Source organism: Cynoglossus semilaevis, chromosome 13 (genome assembly GCF_000523025.1).
Source record: "Cynoglossus semilaevis isolate Cse_v1.0 chromosome 13, Cse_v1.0, whole genome shotgun sequence".
NCBI lineage: Eukaryota > Metazoa > Chordata > Actinopteri > Pleuronectiformes > Cynoglossidae > Cynoglossus > Cynoglossus semilaevis.
The window spans coordinates 18,528,297-18,548,443 of NC_024319.1; the positions used below are offsets into that span (position 1 = coordinate 18,528,297).

The window sequence follows — 20,147 nt, forward strand, 5'->3', positions numbered from 1 at the left end:
AAAATTATCCCTTTATTTTGTAACTTTTTTTTTTTTCAAAAAACAACATAATAATGAGGTTTGTGGTCTAAATCCAATTGTGCCCTATAGTACAAACTGTGTTTAAGGCAAAATACAGAAAAAAAAAGAAAAATTATAAAAAGACAGGTTTGGTTGAATGAACCAGAGAAAGACGTATGGGCTGCATATGGCTGCAGGAGAAGGGGAAATGCTCACAGGGTTTGTGTGCGATGTTTATGAGTGTGTGTGTGTGTGTGTGTGTGTGTGTGGCCCATGGCTCCATATGGAGAGTGGGATATCATAAATCCATTACTCAGGGGGAGGAGGGGCAGGGTGGTGCTGTGTGGGCTCCATGGCCTCTCGCCTCAGGTGCTGATTGTAAAGGAACCGTAGTAATAGTAACTGGCAGTGGGTAATTGTGCCCTAAAGGCATTTTTTTCACTCTGTGCTGAGGAATCACCAAACCCACCCACCATGGTTGATTAAAAGCACTGTGGACTGGGTTGGACTTGGAGGGATTAGACAAACAGAAAGACACAAAGTAAGAAGACATTTGGAACATACGTGTCCTGTCTTTTTGCATCTGTCTGTCTTTGGAATTTAGAGATTATTTTTGTACACCTCAGGTGGCTGAACCATGGGGTTTTTTATACAGCCAGGACATGATTTTGTGGTGTGCAAGGCAGATGCAGGTGTAGTTGTTACCCTCCCGGGTCTCCTTTCCTGTCTCAGTGCCGTCCTTGTTTACTGTAGCAGTGAGATCATCACTGTGAGAAATAGGCAGAAGTGCCCTGGATGTCAGTAAAAACAAAAAATCCGTCCTTTAACCTCTGTGACAGCTACAAGAGGACATTTGAGAATAGTGGTGTTCTCATCTTTGCTCTGTGAAATCTGTCGTTATATCCAGAAACCAGGCATTCAGGGATCGTGGTCTGGATCCCATTTTCTGTCATAGTGGTGCAGTCTGACTGCTGTGATGTCTCTGAGCAAGTGAAGATTCTTGTTGTTTGAAAACACCACTCCAAGGATGGGACAAAGTATCGATATAGCACCAGGTGGCCCAGTAGGTAGAGCAAGCTGTCGTCGTAGCAAAAGGTTAGGTGTTCGATGTTGATGCATCTGTTGATGTATCCCTGCATGGATGAGAAGCTTGACCTTAAAAGACCTCTCTCAGTTTTTTTTTTTTTTTTTTTGGAAATCTACCTAAAATCATGTGAATGTGTTTTATATAACCTTAATATCCTGATTCTTTCTGGTCTTCATTTGAAAAAGATACTGTTTGTGGATTCAATACTTGTTACATGAAAACAGTTTAGATGGTTGGATAACTAGCTTTTTTCATTGTCTGCCTTGTATTTGCCGATCGTGAAGGGTTAAGTCTGTGTAGAGTAAAACAAAAGAAAAATAGAACAGGTTGATGTTTGTGTTTGACTTTTATTTGTGACTAATCCAAATGATGAGGTATTAATATTTAAAAAATATACAAAAGTGTAACTCAAACGTTTACCTCATAGAGTTTGTGGATTTAAGTCACTACTGTTCATTTTGAAATTAGCTTAAGACTGAGCCTGGTCTGAAGCTAACCCAGACTTCTGAGCTGGAGTTGAATCCTTTACAAACACATGCTGGCCGTTCAGATGTCATTTTTGGCTTCAGCTGCTTCATGACAGAAGAACATAATCTGTGTTTCGCAGTGTTGGCAAATAACAGTGGCATTGACTGGGTATTAGGGCAATGATAAATGGATAGATGGTGGAATACTTTGTGCAGTGAGCGTTATTCTGCATGCATTTAAATATATTTAAATGAAATCAGATGAAACGTCACTTATTAATGAATACAATTGACCTGTTAATTTTGACAGTTTTAAAAGTCTAAAACAAAAGCACTATAAACACCATATGCAGCACGCAGACACACTGAGATGCATATTCTGCTGACTATTTGTTAGAACACTGCACAGTTGTTTGTATGATGTAGATTTTCATTGATATTGCTCCTTTTTTTACGTCTTGACACACACCCACACACAAACAAACATCTAATCTATCAAAAGTCGTTTATTCTCCTCAGAGTATGCCAGTCACAATCACAATCCACAGGTGTCAGCCGTAAATTCCCCCCCACTGATTTGTAGTATATGGATTTTTCTTCCTCAGCAGTAAAGCCCCAGACTAAAATAAGCTTTGTTTGGCAGCTCATGCTCTTGTAAATCTGCCTGTGACATTTTGATAGTGGGCAACACACAAGGGGAGTGCAAATATCATTAGGACGGGACAGGATTAAAATCTGTCATTCAAAGAGTCCATTATCGACAGCAACGTTGTTGGACGGTCGGGGCGGCAACAAACAGAAACAGGACAGAGAGAAAGAGGACAAAAAGGAAGGTCTGACAAAGAAGAAATTAAGTTTTCAGGATGGAGAATGAGGCATGAGGGCGGGGTTGAGTGGGTGTCCCGAGGGGGTGTCAGTCAGGATGTTCCCGGTGAACAGAGTGGTAAATATTTCAGCCGTCATGGGCGAGCGTAGGCAGCTGGACTGCTTTGCATGGCAATGAGAGAAGACGAAGGAGATTGTGTTTGAATAGCGTCCTTCAACCCCTGGGAAAACTCCACCCGCATGCACGTGCACGTGCACACAAACTTGCCCACATAAACAGCTGAGTGAGTGATGGCAGGACAGGACAGTGCAGGTCTGTGCTTCCTCACTGACTTCTCTCTGTGTTCCCACGATCAGGACCCACTAAGGATGGATCAAAAACTCAGAGCCTGACAATGTGTTCATACAAAAACAATGTTTGATAAATGGAGAGTAAGGACACAGGTGCAAACTTTATAAGAGAAGTTGGCATTCATTGTAAAAATTAAATAATAATAATAATAATAATAATAATAATAATAATAATAATAATAATAATAATAATAATAATAATAATAATAATAATAATAATAATAATAATAATTATTATTATTATTATTATTATTATTATTATTATTATTATTATTATTATTATTATTATTATTATTATTATTATTATTATTATTATTATTATTATTATTATTATTATTATTATTATTATTATTATTAGTGGTGTTCTCATCTTTGCTCTGTGAAATCTGTCGTTATATCCAGAAACCAGGCATTCAGGGATCGTGGTCTGGATCCCATTTTCTGTCATAGTGGTGCAGTCTGACTGCTGTGATGTCTCTGAGCAAGTGAAGATTCTTGTTGTTTGAAAACACCACTCCAAGGATGGGACAAAGTATCGATATAGCACCAGGTGGCCCAGTAGGTAGAGCAAGCTGTCGTCGTAGCAAAAGGTTAGGTGTTCGATGTTGATGCATCTGTTGATGTATCCCTGCATGGATGAGAAGCTTGACCTTAAAAGACCTCTCTCATTTTTTTTTTTTTTTTTTGGAAATCTATTTAAAATCATGTGAATGTGTTTTATATAACCTTAATATCCTGATTCTTTCTGGTCTTCATTTGAAAAAGATACTGTTTGTGGATTCAATACTTGTTACATGAAAACAGTTTAGATGGTTGGATAACTAGCTTTTTTCATTGTCTGCCTTGTATTTGCCGATCGTGAAGGGTTAAGTCTGTGTAGAGTAAAACAAAAGAAAAATAGAACAGTTTGATGTTTGTGTTTGACTTTTATTTGTGACTAATCCAAATGATGAGGTATTAATATTTAAAAAATATACAAAAGTGTAACTCAAACGTTTACCTCATAGAGTTTGTGGATTTAAGTCACTACTGTTCATTTTGAAATTAGCTTAAGACTGAGCCTGGTCTGAAGCTAACCCAGACTTCTGAGCTGGAGTTGAATCCTTTACAAACACATGCTGGCCGTTCAGATGTCATTTTTGGCTTCAGCTGCTTCATGACAGAAGAACATAATCTGTGTTTCGCAGTGTTGGCAAATAACAGTGGCATTGACTGGGTATTAGGGCAATGATAAATGGATAGATGGTGGAATACTTTGTGCAGTGAGCGTTATTCTGCATGCATTTAAATATATTTAAATGAAATCAGATGAAACGTCACTTATTAATGAATACAATTGACCTGTTAATTTTGACAGTTTTAAAAGTCTAAAACAAAAGCACTATAAACACCATATGCAGCACGCAGACACACTGAGATGCATATTCTGCTGACTATTTGTTAGAACACTGCACAGTTGTTTGTATGATGTAGATTTTCATTGATATTGCTCCTTTTTTTACGTCTTGACACACACCCACACACAAACAAACATCTAATCTATCAAAAGTCGTTTATTCTCCTCAGAGTATGCCAGTCACAATCACAATCCACAGGTGTCAGCCGTAAATTCCCCCCCACTGATTTGTAGTATATGGATTTTTCTTCCTCAGCAGTAAAGCCCCAGACTAAAATAAGCTTTGTTTGGCAGCTCATGCTCTTGTAAATCTGCCTGTGACATTTTGATAGTGGGCAACACACAAGGGGAGTGCAAATATCATTAGGACGGGACAGGATTAAAATCTGTCATTCAAAGAGTCCATTATCGACAGCAACGTTGTTGGACGGTCGGGGCGGCAACAAACAGAAACAGGACAGAGAGAAAGAGGACAAAAAGGAAGGTCTGACAAAGAAGAAATTAAGTTTTCAGGATGGAGAATGAGGCATGAGGGCGGGGTTGAGTGGGTGTCCCGAGGGGGTGTCAGTCAGGATGTTCCCGGTGAACAGAGTGGTAAATATTTCAGCCGTCATGGGCGAGCGTAGGCAGCTGGACTGCTTTGCATGGCAATGAGAGAAGACGAAGGAGATTGTGTTTGAATAGCGTCCTTCAACCCCTGGGAAAACTCCACCCGCATGCACGTGCACGTGCACACAAACTTGCCCACATAAACAGCTGAGTGAGTGATGGCAGGACAGGACAGTGCAGGTCTGTGCTTCCTCACTGACTTCTCTCTGTGTTCCCACGATCAGGACCCACTAAGGATGGATCAAAAACTCAGAGCCTGACAATGTGTTCATACAAAAACAATGTTTGATAAATGGAGAGTAAGGACACAGGTGCAAACTTTATAAGAGAAGTTGGCATTCATTGTAAAAATTAAATAATAATAATAATAATAATAATAATAATAATAATAATAATAATAATAATAATAATAATAATTATTATTATTATTATTATTATTATTATTATTATTATTATTATTATTATTATTATTATTATTATTATTATTATTATTATTATTATTATTATTATTATTATTATTATTATTATTATTATTATTATTATTATTATTATTATTATTATTATTATTATTATTATTATTATTATTATTATTATTATTATTATTATTATTATTATTGCCAGGCGAGAATTCTACCACAGAAGCATCATTGTTTGTTATTGTTTCCATCCATTTATATAATCCTGAAACTACAGTTAAACACATTCATTTTTAAAAATCATGAGCCCAGAAAGGAACATCTGTGACATCACTTAACCAATAAAGGCAGATTGTGTCAGCGTTACATGATGAACAAGGTGTAAAATGACTGATCACCGAGAGGTTGTCATCTTAAGTGCAGCTTAGAAAGTCTTTCATATGTCTTTGACCTGCGGCTTGATGGTACCAATGTTATATGTCATTCACTTAACATCTGAAACCCATAGTCATAAAAGGTGTATTTGTGCAGTCTTTAGTCATGCAGGTAGAGATGAGGTAGCACTTCAGAAAAACCTCGGAGCAGCAATAAAAAGCTTTATAGAAATTTGTGAGATTTCTTCACGTTGCTGAAAAGGATACAATAATCTCTAAAGGCATCTGACCAAAACACAGTACTGAATTTTTGGTCAACTGGTAAAAAAAAATTTTTTGGCAAGGTTTGGTAAAATAAACTTGTTAATTGTTGTTAACATTTAAAACTCATGGACAGTTCAATGTGCACTGTATATCTTGTAATTCAATCTTTTTAATTACTTGTGCTGTTTGCACACACTGCTGGAAAATGTTTAAATTTCACGAAGCATATCAAGCTTAAACTATCATCTCAAAGCCCAGCATACATTTGTGGGCCTCGTACTTCAGGTTAGATGCTGGGCTTGTGTCAGACCAGCCTCAGTGAGCGCATGGCAATAAATAAATCTATATCTGACAAGCTGACTGACACAACTGTCAACATGAATTCAGAGTCACTATAGACCGCATCATATTGTTGAGGAACATGTCAGTTTAATTATCTTATAGAATTATTTTTAATCTTCACACACTCCATTTTGCATTTCATCATGTCACCAGAAGACAAAGATTTAATAGTGAAAAAAAATCACTTGAAAATCTATTATAATGAGTTGGTGTTTTATATAACATTCTATTCCTCGACCAACAAGCATCTGTAGAGTACATTTATCAGTTTGATTTGAATGAGATTTTGCAATCCCCAGGGACACATTGGCATGTAAATGCACAGGCCTAGGTTTGTCTATTCTTATCACTGCAGCTCTGTGGTTTTTAGCCAGGTGTCAGGAACCCTAGAGAACATAAAACAGTTATGTTCTAAAAGTTCCATGGCACGTTATTTTCTCATTTGATACAAATGCACCACGGTTATGCCCATGTAACATTCAGTTAATATTCTATCCTATTCACTGATCAAGAGAATCTATAACATGGCGTGAACGGAAACCATTCCAGACCTTTAGGTCTGCAGACAGAGAAAGCCTTACACAGGATGAGATTTCATCGCAGGGTTACTCAGCAGAAAGCTGAAAACAGAGAAGCAAATCAAAGAGGCTAGTGTGACATCTTTAAATGTTCCAGGTAAATAAAAGTCTACAAAAACAACACTGATAAACTGCTGGAAGAGAATGTTTAAAATTCACTGATAATGCAAAAGAAAAAGTACATTGAAAGTTGTGGATTTTAAGACATAAAGTCAATGTAAAGAAGTCTCTGCAGAACAAAGCCCCCAGTGTGAAAGTGCTTATCGACGTGCTGTAGCGGTTTGGAATATATTGAAAGCATAGAGCGTGTCTGTCAGACTGTGCAAAGGTCAGCTCATCTTCTACGGTTATTCTTGCAAATGGCTGTAATGCAGAATCATTGTTGCCTTAGCAGTGTGTTTGTCACAAGATACATTTGCTGCTAACACATCATTTGTATCTGTCACTTCTACCTTTAATTTACCTCACAAACCCCGCCCCCCAACATGACTGCTCATCATGCCAAATTATAAGGAATGGACAAAGATGCAGAAGAAAAAAAACATGAACCGGTCATTCTGTGACGTTTGCTCATCTAGGGTCATGAACTAGTGTATAAAATCTGGACACTTTATTGTGGTAAAAATATAAAATGTGGTTTGCCTAAAGTCAAGGTGTGCACTGGATATGGTCCAGGGAACATGTAGTTATTGGCTAAGCTGTTTAAATAAATGGAATAAAAGTTGTGTCCCACATGTACAGTATAGGAGTATACGCCTGTGCGAGTTTGTAAAGTGCTTAATTGCGCACATTTCATTCACAGATAATTAATAATTTGCATTTGAAACAAACCTACTCACTGTGTGGAGACATCGTCCCGTGCTATGTTAATAATGGAGTAATAGATGGAATCTTTTTTTACGCCACTGCTCTCGACAGCACTTCATCTGCAGCTCGACAGGATTTTCAGCTTTCATTGATGTAGATGCAGTCATTAAAGAGACACATTAACTACAACAATGCAGCGGCAATGTCCACTGACACACTGGTCCATTAATTGAAGTAGAAAAAGTTAGGAAACAAAATGTTCCTTTTTTTCCATTGAAGATAAGGTCAAACATCTTAATAGCAGCAGTCGTGGAAAAGGTTCAATTTACATACAAATGTAGCCAGTTCACAAATATGTTTAAGGCACTTTATTTTGATTTTATTATTTTATAAATAAATATTTGTAACCCCAATATGTGTTCTGGAATGTTCTAGGAGTAGAAATAGTCAAACAGTTTATTGAACTCAGTTTTATTTTAAATTGTGTATACAAAGACAAAAATCTAGATGTTTTGTGAGTCACCTGAGTGATGACCACAGACCATTTTTTTCGTAAATAAGGAACAATCAATCAATAAGTTGGTGTCTCAAGAAGTGTGTTGATTGCTCCCTTTGATGGGCACCAGCGATTGACCTCACCACTCATCACACTGTCTCTCTAACATGACATGTATGTATTAGAGCCATGTTGCGTTTCTTTCTAATTTTTAAAAAATAATTAAAAAAGGAAGACATGAAATATCCCAGTTCCATGTTGTAGATTCTGTGTTGAAACAAGTAAAACAAAAAATTATTCCACTGCAGCTAAACTCCACAAACACACGCTGTTACCAAACATCAACACTGGTCCCAACTCCTGCTTCAAACTCTCTGATTATAATGCGTGTTGAACGCTGAGGTTCCCTCTGTGTGGGAGTCTTTGGCACTTCTTTGGCACACACACAGTGTTCCCTCATCGGAGCCATCCATCTTTGATCAGCATCCTCATGCTTTGCAGCTGTTCATCCCTGTGCGTTGCTGACAGTATCCAGTAAGTCGACTTTGTGTTATTGTAATGGCCAGCTGTGAGAGACAGCATTTTCATGACAACCAACATCTGTCTGTGTTTGTGTCGTCTCAGTTCATCTGTGGTCTGCATCGGCAGTGACCAGTGTTTGTGCAGGTGCATATTCTGTCTTGGACAATTAACCCCGCTAGGTGCTGCACTTCAGCTGTGAACAAATACCTAAGCACTCATCAGTGCAACTAAGGTGAAGGAAACTGAGACATGGAATAAAATAGAACAGAACAAACTTGTGTTCAGATAGGAACAATGAGTAGTTTAGTAAAACTAGACCTGGTTGCAGAGGGGAGCGATGCTTGAGCTCAAGTTGTTTTGCAGTTTTTGAAACTGCCTGAAATGGAATACAATTTCTTATGGTTAGGTTTGTTTTCTGTTGTTGTTCATATGTAAACAAACCGACACAACAAGACCAGCTTATCACCAGATTTTTTTTCTCCATTTAAATTTGGGGTATTATCCAAAAGATATCACATGAGATCAACGTTCTTCCAGGATTATTATTATAAATGTTGGCCTTTATCTACATAGCTATCACCAGGAACCTATGGTTTTTTTTAGGAACCTAATTATTACTTCAGATTAAAGTGTTGCAAGTAGTAGGTTTTCTCAAAACATGATTGATTTACTGTAGTAGTGACTGTAGCTTTTTCTGCTATTTGGATTTATGAGCCTTCTTCTCTCATTTCCGATGCATCATACTTTGTTTTCATATGATTTAATTATGCAAAAAAGTGTCCTGAGTATACCAGCAGTGGGTCATCAGTCAGCTGTAGGATGTGAAAGTATCAATAATTGGACCATCTCTCATACAGGATCCATAATCAAAACTAATACATTCCTTGGTGCAGTGTTATGGGATTTGGCAGGAGATTGCAGGCTGTGGCACTTTTAATATAATGGACTGTGGAAACTGGCTGGTTAGAAAAACAGGTTTGTGCTGGGCTCTAATAAAAATCACTCCTAATCAAATTCTAGGAATTTGATTTCAGTTTCCCTTAGGGATGCATATTTTATGGATTATAGGAATACATGAAAAAAAAGTATGTATTTATTCCTGCAGACATGTGCACTGTGAATTTCACAGATACCTGAGGTAATAGTTTGATGTAACAAAGAAAAAATAGTACCTAGACACTGACTTCTAAGACTTAACCAGATTTTATAAGCAAAACCAACATCACTGATTAATTCATTTTAATTTAAATGCAAACTCTGGCTAAATCTAATTTCTTAGTAAGAGAAACTGCCTCTTATATCAACTTGATTAGGTTTTAAAAGTCAGACGCAATTATACAGACTTATTATCTGCCATTATACTCAGTGCACATGTATCATAATTCCACTGTTAATGGCAGGCAGTGAGCATGTTTGATGCCTGGTATGAGCTAAAAGGAAGAACAGAGTGAAAAAAGTCAATTAATAAAAATGCAATTTGGTCTTGTTTTGACATAGAAAATAATAGAATTTGGGTATTATTTCTTTAGAGTACTTAATAGTTCTTTGAGGCAATACACAGAAAGATGGAGCATAAAATGAAATACTAAATTTTAAAATATATCCATTCATCCATCCATTTTCATCCACTTATCCATTACAGGGATGCGGAGAGGGATGCCAAGAATTTGTTTTTCACGTTCAGCTCATTAATGTGTTCTTTAAACCTCTTGCACTCTTCGTAGTATCAGCGTGTGTAGTAATCCTGGAGTTACACATGACATCAAACGCCTTCTAATGAAAACTCAGCAAAGTCTTCCAGATCCACTGGTATGCAGCTGCTGTCGTCTGTGTATGAAGTTATTGCTCTGTGTGTCACTTCTCCCATTCACACTCAAGGACAGATCTCTGTGCAGCTGAAGTCATTCACCTCCTCCACTTCATACACAGTCTGAACTGTACACCTAATAATAGACTTGTTCAATTACACTCATGGTGCTTTAGTGGCTCAAGTGGAACAGTGTTGTAAACACTGCTGACGTCTGCACGAATATCACGCCCCACGCCGTGGGCTTGGACTGATACAGAATGACAGCAACACAGATCTCCTGAGTGGCTAGCAGCACAGCTTAAGGATGACAGTGTTATGTGTCGGTGGCTGTATATCCGACACTTAGTAACTCGCTGTCACTAATGGACGTTTAAGTGCTACGTTAATTTGTATCCAAATTAACGTATTAAGAAATTCAAATTCTTCTTATGTAAAGAAGGATTTTAAAATACACTGACTTGAAAGTTTGTAATTGTGAACCATATCATAAAAGTGGGTAATGAGAATTAATAAATGACCAAAGCCAGTAACCAGTATTTATCAAATAATCATTTTACCAAGCTAAAAACAATCTTGTACATGTTTGTTTGAACACAATGCTGATTTATTCACAGGAATTGAAGAAAGAGGGATGTAAATATTTTCTTTAACAGCCATCAGTCTTTTCTGCCACCTTGTGGAGGACTATTTAAAAGTGACCCAGTAAATATATAAACATTTTCAGATCAATTAGTTTACCTGATGATCTCCCATGGCACACCAGAGGCCACAGGTCAGTGGTTGAGAACCATCGGACTAAGCATTATTTACTATAAGTATTGCTTCAATATTGAGTACTGCTTTATCCAGATATGTATTGACGCTGCACTTAAATGTTCCTGCACACACTCACACAAGCTCACGCTGTACTTGACAGTTTTCGTTTTTAAGGACTGCATACACTTTTGCTGCTGTTCTGTACAGGGATGTAAAGCCTAGCAAAGTCACGGTAAGCACTTTTTTCTCTTTCATCGTGTGAGAGCAGAGGGAAGACCGAAATGCCTTCCCCTCTGTTTATTGGAAAGGTTTGACATTTACCATAGTAAACACATTTATCAGCAGTGACAGATGATTATCTGTTTAATTTTGTCGCCTGGCAAGACATCCGAGCTCTTGCTGTCACTGTCGTCAGGATAGATGTTTACAACAAATGCAGCACTTGTGGGTAAAAAGAAACAAAAAAACATTATTCTGTTTCCTTCGGTGTGTATATATCTCTATTTATTCCTGCTAAAACCCATGACTCATTTGGGAAATTCAAACTTGTGTGTGTGTGCCAAAAAGATGACTAGGTACCGATACATCAGACAGTTTTGATATTGACATGACCTCTACATCTGCCTGTATGTCTTGTTGCATATTTGTGGTTTATTTGGTATTATTCTTTGCAGATTCGTCAGCCTCGACAGATTATATTTCGGTCAAACCGGGAAGAAATTAACCACTTGTGACTATATCCTCAATGCTCGGTACAGTTTTATATTTTCTTTAGTATTACCCCCAATTAAAGTACACATTTAAGTTCCACTCTTTTCAAATACTACAATTTTGTACTGAAGGATAATTTATTGGCTATTTGAACTTTTTGTCTGAGGTACAAATTATATAATTGCAGTTCAAGGACATGCAGGTCCACTTGAAAAGCTTTTCATTGGAGCTGGATTATCTAAACATTATCTTGGTGAGGCTCTCATTTGAAGGATGGAGTTTTTACTGCCAGCGACATTCAGTGAAGACAAATGATTCATTTACAAATTAGATTACAGATGACCTATTGTCCTAGGCTGAGCCATTACCAGGAAATATACATCATGCAAAAGTGTTGGTTTCATGGAAAACAAACCAAAATGATGCAATTTTTTTGCTTTTGGTGCTGCAGGCTAATTCTAACTAGTTATTTTAATTGCTTCGTCTTTTAGCCTGAGGATAAAAAAGAATAGAGTTCTCCATCTGCAAAATCCCTAAATATCCAGCCAGGGAACGTCTTCTTACGTTGAATACAAAACACATCCAGGCAGTTTGTGGCCTGTTTTATTGGCCGTGCTTCTTCCATTTCCCTCACCTACATTTGCTTATGTTATTCGGTGTAGCCATATAAATGGTGATTCTGAGTGAATTCCACTGCTTCCATTACCTGACTCATGAGCACAGCTGTCTCTGTCTGATGCAGACATAGTTCAGTTCAATGTCTTCATTTAGGTCCCTGTTCCATTTTTGGATAGAGGGTCTGCTATTAAAATGTGATTTACCTCCTACTCAAATTCATCATTAACTCACTCATCTGCTTAAATGAATCTATTTGTTATTTTTCGGTGTGGGAGGACAGATGACTGTGGCAATTCACCGTAGTTTAACGGTTTTTATTATAAGGTCTTTTTTTTTAAATGAGCTGAATTGTGTCATTAAATATGTGAGTGAACTTCTTCTGACGCTGGTGAACAGATTCTAAAAAGTAGTTTGATTTTTTAAAATTTTCTTTCCATTTGTTTTTTTTTTTAAACCTGGCTTGACATTGGAAGTCTAAAACCTTGCAATATACGGGCAATCACACTGTGAGCAGCGTGGCCTTTAAAGTACCATCATGTGTAATACAGGACCAATTTCACATCTTTCCGGAGCGTCTTGAACCAAGGACACATTTATCATGATCGCAGCATGAACACCACAGAAATGTCAGCTAATACATGTACATGTAAGTGTAGGTGTGTTGGTTGTATGGTGTTTACAGAAAGATGACGCAAATGCTCTTAAGGTCTTTTTCTTCCGTCTGAAGGACACTGAAGTGAACGCCACAGCACACATTTTACTGTAGTAACCCACTCACCAGAAGCATTCCACCTGAATGAGTCTTTAGCCTTTATATTTGGCATCTCTTTGTAATGAGACACAAAAGAAATGATAAGACAGCAGCCCTTGGTTTAACATTCTGCTTTAATAAAATGTGTAGGAGATTCAAGGTGATGCTCTGATTAACTGATAAAGGGAAGATGACGTTTAATCTTCGGCTCAGATTGTCAGCTGCAAAAAAATGACAAAAATGTCGCTCCCATATTTGTGTGTGTGATATAGAGTCGAGTCCATAGAGCGTTAAGAGGCCAAATCTTGCCTTAAATAATGATGTAAGGTCTGCTATAAGCAGGAAGCTCCAACGGCGAGCTGCATGTCATTGCACGGCAGGTTGGAGGGGAGAGAGAGGGATGGGCTGGGTGTGTGAAATGGAGCATGAGGCAGAGATGTCAATAAGAGCCCAGCCTTTCAGCCGTAGGTTGTATTCTTTTCATAAACGTCAGGTTTGTCAAGTGAAAGAGTCCTGCTCTGTTTTCCCCAGATACTGTTTGGAATTAGGTGAGGCAAAAAGATTTGGAAGTGGTCGAAGCCGAATCATTATGAGTGGTTGTGCTGGAAGACATGGCTCTGGTGGTAAACGATGAAATTAACCATGAAGTTGAATTTGGTCACTTTTAAATCTTCACTTCATTTAGTGAGCGAACAATATTGTGGACTTAACACTGACTGCGTGACAGTCACTCTACACCATTGAAAGGCAGGTTTGAGGTCAGAAGTTTGAGGTCAGAAGTTTGATGGCTTCTCAATGATAATGAAGGTTAGGCAGATGATTCCAAATGGTTGATTTGGGGTTTCAAGGTTACAGTCGTGTGTGAAGTTGTTTTAACTGTTTTGTTCTTAAATTCACAGGTTTTGACCTCTCTTTTAAATTGAATGCGTAAAACTGATCCTAAATCCTCAATAAAGTCTTCCTCTTAAACTAATTAAAAAACATTTTTTCCCATAAGGTAAAATAACAATAAAACTCCTAAATCATGAGAATATTATATTTTAATTCAAAAAGAGTGTAAAAATAAAAACTTTCTAAGCAAAAAACAAACAAATAAAAAAATAAAAAGCAATAACACTGTGCTTTTTTTTTCAGGACCATATGAAGGGTGTAATTAAAGTTCCCTTTATCAAGTTCAGAAAAAAACACGTCTCTTCTCGTGGTGCAGCGTTGTTCACTGTAAAATCTATTTACACAGCTCCATTGTCTCTAAGGACTTATTTACATTTACTTTTTTTTTATCTTTCAATCTGAATTTGACTCCAGAGAATGTCCCTGTACCAGTGGCACGTCCACACAGACACTAGATCCCTCTCAGATCATTATGATTGATCAGTGCTTGGCTTCACTACATCGGCTGTGCACTGTGAGTGCTCACTGCAGCCATCAGGGTTTCTTCAATAGAAATCTATACAGCACAGCAGTGTATAGATCCAGTGGTTCCATTTGTCCCTGTCACGGACACGTTTTTTTTTTCTTTTCTCATTCCTTGAATTTGTCTGAGGGTGTATTTTTGTACTGTCATGTGACTTAGAGGACATTAAACTTCAACATGGTGACCGTTGTACGAAAGAAGAATGATTTATCCCTTAAAACCATTGCGTAGGTGCTGAGATAATTTTAAGATTTTTTTTTCTCTTTTTGGAATGTTTCTCAAATCACAGTGTTGCAACCTGCGGTGCAGTTCAGGCCGTGTGACACGTGGGTATTTAGATCTCACATCTACAGATCCATCAAATCCAATATTTTTTTGAGTATCTTTTCCAGAGGTCCTTCTAGATGTATTATTTTTTAAATTTTTTTTACCAAAGTGATTTTTGAAACTATATTTTAAGCATTGTTTTGTGCCGAGATGGTCCAGAAGGCTGTGGTGGGGAGTGACCCAGCTCATTACTGTCACAAAAAATATAGAATTTCTGATATAAATTTTGATATGAAATAGGATTTTTATTAAGTCAATCAATCAATCAAAACAAATCTGCCTTAGTTGGCGTCTTGCATGCTGAATGCTATAATAGATACTTAAATGATTCATATCTAGGGGCTGTATGTCTTTACTTCCAGGTTGGATCTCAAAGAAAACACAGTGGTGTAGAAAATGTGTTAAAATTTAATTACCAGGAAAGGTGACAGCTCCAGAACGTACATTATTGAATTTGGCTTTGTTGTTTGTAGCTTGTAGAAATTACCATAGCACTTATTCAAAGACCTTCCATTTAGTTGTATTGATGACAATGGTTCACATCCTCTTACAGGAGAGTATATTTAAATAGCACATTTAAAATGCATGTTTTTTTTGTTTGTTTTTTTTTTTTTGGTCAAGGAGCCAGACATGACTAAAGATGTAGATGAGCTTGTTTTCCTCAGACGTGTCACATCATGTCAATAAAGAAAAAATGATTTTGCACTATTTTTAATCAGCTGAGCTACTCAGGTAAGACGGAGTGCAAAATAAGTCATTTGCCCAGACGTGAAAAACACCTCTCCTGGTTTATTTTAGGAGAAAAGTTAGCTAATTGTTTTGCCTTTTATTAGTCGAAAAAGAGCTCGTCCTAATGAAGGAGAATAATAAATGACAGCAGGTGCTCCCTTTTTCTCATCAATTGTGTTATAATTGGACAAATTAATGAACTGGCAGGTGAAATATGTAAGGAGACGTGTGAGGGAAACAGTCGTCTCCAAGGAAGAGGCCAATATGAACTTGTGTAATGAGGAAAAACTTGAGTAAATCACTCGCTCCATCTGCTTCTATCAAACTCGCTGCTCTCCCCCAGGGGCAGAGTCGCTGCAGTGGCTCTCATCTTACAGCACAAACAATAATAGCTGCTAGAGATTTCTCATCGCAGAAATAAATCCAATCAGTTTAATCCCATTCCGTTGTCTGATGAGATACAAAGTGTAATTCATATATCGTCTCTTCTGTTTCCCAGGGTCCAGGGGATCTCGAGGACGACCGACGCAACCATGGGCCTATTGCTGGATCTTTGAGAGACAGTTTTGTCTCCTTCCTCATTTTCCAACTCATTTTCTCCACCCCCTTTAAAGTGGAGGAAAAAAAATCAAGCAGCTGGCACTTTCTCCCTCGCTTTCATCACCAAAACATGGCAAGAAGTGTTTCAAAAATTCATGGCCCGGTGCTTTGGCCTTTTCCACTGCTCCTCCTGTATTTTGGCCCTCTGCTGTTGATGAAGGGTCAGTGTTACGCAGCCCCCTCAGGCCCAGAGTCCGACTCCTGTTCTACATTAGTACAGAGCCGCTTCTTTGGCTTTTTCCTTTCATCTTCAGTGTTTCCCAGCTTGCCGTGCTCCTGGACTTTGCAAAACCCTGATCCCAGGCGTTACACCATATTCCTGAAGGTCACCAAACCTACGGAGGGCTGCGTGCCATCACAGCTACGCACTTTTCAGTTCGACTCATTCCTGGAGACCACACGCACTTACCTGGGCATGGAGAGCTTCGACGAGGTGGTGAAGATTTGTGACGCCTCTGCTCCGGTGGCCTTTCTCGAGGCTGGGAAACAATTCCTGCAGATGAGGAAAGGTTCTCCTCGTCTAGGAACAGTCATATCAGATGAAGGGGACGGGGAATTCAAAACCGAATACCTGGTTGTGGGGAAGCGCAACCCCAGCATGGCTGCCTGTCAGATGCTGTGCCAGTGGCTGGGGGGCTGCCTGGCCTCCAGCACTTCCAGCAGGCCGTGTGGAATCATGCAGACTCCGTGTTTGTGCTGGGAACCGCCGCCTCAGCTTCGAGACGGGGACAGTTGTTATCACAATGGAGTTTACCTGGAAAACTGTTTACCCAGCGTGAAGGAAAGTGGAAAGGATTCTGCCATAAATGGTGAGTTACGACACATGTCGACTTTTTGACTTGTGTGTTCAAGTGTACACAGCTTTGAAATGACTCTTGCTTCTGTTAAAAGAATGAGTGAAAGAAAAGTAAAGCTTTTGAAGGTTTTAACTGCTTTATTTTGTTTTGTCTGACCTGAAGGTCACGTTGGAGTGAATGAAAGACAAACACTGCAGCTGTGTACATACAAGGTTAGATTTGCTAGAGAAGTTCAAAAAAATAATTGTGATGTTGCTGTAATAACAAATTGATTAGACTGGGGTGTGTGTGTGTGTGTGTGTCTGTGTGAGTTTCGGGGCCAGCTTGTTTAAAAGGTTTAGAGTTTCTTCTGAGGAAATGTGAGCCCACTGACATTGCAAGGTCAACACCATACTGCAGTCCAGGGAGAGACACTCAATCAGTTTCCGGAAAGCCTTTGGTAACAGAAGAGAATCAAAGCGCTGATATCAGATAGCTTTGGGAATTCTGCGAAAAAGAGTGGGTGATGAGGTAAGAGGAGATGAACAAGTGAGATAGACGAGTGAGGCAGAATAGGAGGAGGGTATAGAAGCCTATGGCTTGGAGTTTAATTGTCTGCTGCTCATGTTTTCCTCTCCTTTTCCTTCGACAGACGGGATGTTGTCTGACACCTCTATCCCAACTTTAAGGTACTAGGGCGAGTAAAGTGCACCGTTTCTCAGCTCCCACTACTCTGCCTGGACTTTTTTTTGGTATTCAGCCTCTAAATATCCCAATACCTATAAAGAGAGTTGTTATAGCCAAAGAAAAGAGGTGACCACACCCTGAACCACTGACCTGATGAGTCTGTCTTTGTTGCTGTGAAGTTCAGAATCCTCTGTATGTTGCTGTTAAAAGTTGACTGTATTGGATTAAATCCTGCATGTGGTTTAATTGCTCCTTAAACGGAGTTGCAGCAGATGTGTTTGAAGCTTTTCTACAGAGCTCACTGTGCTGGGTGACATACTGTTTCTCACTGGCTCAGAGTCCATATAGTTTAACCAGAGAGTTTAACTGTGAAATCTTTTGAAAGTTGTATTAAAAGGCCTTGGATATCACCTTGAAACTCCTGGAGTTACCTCTTTGAAGCTGGTCTTTCCTTCCTCAGGCTGATGGTGGGCTGATACTTAACCAGTGTGGGAAGGAGACATGTTGCACTGAGTACCTCCTGCCTCATTCTTCTCCATTCTCCAGAGTCACTGGTTCTCTCTCTCTCTCCCTCTCTCTCTCTCTATCTGCTCCAACCTCCTCTCCTCTTGTTATTGCACTTATGTAACTCAAAGGTAGGTGTGGGCTGGTTCTGCCTTAAGGTGTAAAAAGAAATAAAAATAAATATACCATCCGGTGAAGGATGCATTATAGCCTTTTCTTCTCCCTCGTCGTACACAAACTCACACAGGTGTAATGTCTCCTTGACTATAATTCCAGGTTGAAAGCAAGCGAGTGGCCGTGAAACCCCCATGATGAGCTTAGATAGAAGAGCCAGGGGGTCTGTGAATATTTGGCTGGATGGATGGCTGGGCAGATTGAATTGGTGGATGAAGACAAAGGGAGGATGCTGTGGTGTAATGGCTTCTTTGGGCGGAGAGAGATGGGGTCGTGCAGTTATGGCCTGCTGTGCAGCGAAGAGGCAAAGGGACGGCGGATGGTTGTGAGTGATGTATGAAAGAAAATACAGACACAAGAAGGATAAATGGACGGTCGAGAAGGAAGGAGAATGGAGAGGGAGAAAGGGAGCTGCGGCGTGAAACCTCTTGATGAGAATTGATAGTTGTTCCTGGAGTCAGGCCACTCACAGGCAGATTGTCCTTCAGCTTTCATAGCTTCTTATTCTGCAGTGCCACTAAGGCTTTGGTCTCTGCAGCAGCAGATCAATGTCAGCACTGAGGCTGTGATCGTGTCAGGCTGATGGCTCAGGAGCAGCACTTGTCATTGCCTGATGTTAATACTTTTGTTGTACAGCGGGAAGTAGTCGGTCCATTTAAAGGTTACTAAAAGGCCAGTGATTGGACCATGTGGAGAGGCATTTAGCTGAGATGCTGTTCTTTAAATATAGTTGTTCATAGACATAGAGCTCTGTGTATCATTTATTGAATTTAACATCATCATTAATGTCAATAGATGTTTTACAATGAATCATAAGCTACTCCAATATACTGTAAATATACTGCACTGATGCATGTATATATGGCATATGTTCTGTAGATATAGTGGAAGAAGAGTGTTGGGAAGTAAACAGATACAAAAGATATACAATATATATAGAAAATATACAAAAACTACTTTTGGTAGGTAACAAGAGACCAGACATAATGCAGAATATTAAAATCGAGATTTCAGATTTACACCATGCAGTTTTAGTGAGTTAATTTATTTTATGTTAATGAATCACAAAGATATCACATCACATGCAGCATAAAACTAAAATTAGATTACTGCATGGTGATAATCTGTGCTCTGTGACAAATGGATCCTTATCACACTGCCAGAAGAGTTTCCCTGCAGTACTGTTGAAAATAAATAAATAAAAGAAAAAGATAAATCACAAAGTTGCTGTAGAAAGTGGCCGAAATACCCTGGAATTAAATTAAAAGTCAGATTAAAGTGAGTGTGCTGGGCATTTGTTAATCTCAGCTTCCATCGGTGGAACAGGTACATTTGTACCTCACCATTTTTTCTGCTGAGTATCAGTTAAGCTTCCATTCACTGAGACTGTTATTGTAAGTGGAAGATAATAGTTTTTTTCTTGGGTCATGTCCCACTCTTCTATAACACTCATTGGACTACAAATAGTTTTGGACCAATGGTGCTGGCAATCTGACAGAAAAAAAAAGACAATGGAAAACATTGATTCTGCAGAGAACTTCAAGCCCCTGCTGTAATTCACAGTCCGACAAGGTCTTTGGGATTAGAACTTCAGCTTCTTCTCTCAGGTTCTTCTGACTATAATTTTTGTCATGACACATTTGGATGATATTTTTTACTCCTTGTTAGCGCCTGCTAGCACACAGAGGAGCTCTCCCGAATTAGAGACTTGTATTTGACATGGGGTTATCATTTTAACCTAAACAGAACAATTTCT

At 38.7% G+C, this 20,147-nt stretch overlaps 1 protein-coding gene across 1 annotated transcript in view; it reads left to right on the forward strand.

The window, feature by feature from the left end:
- adgrb1a (adhesion G protein-coupled receptor B1a) overlaps positions 1 to 20,147 on the forward strand; it is a 101,666-nt gene that overhangs the window by 15,578 nt on the left and 65,941 nt on the right. Inside the window, exon 2 of the mRNA XM_025061655.1 lies at positions 16,150 to 17,059. Coding sequence (XP_024917423.1) covers positions 16,321 to 17,059 — 739 coding nt within the window. The 5' untranslated portion in view covers positions 16,150 to 16,320. The remainder of the gene's footprint in view (positions 1 to 16,149; positions 17,060 to 20,147) is intronic.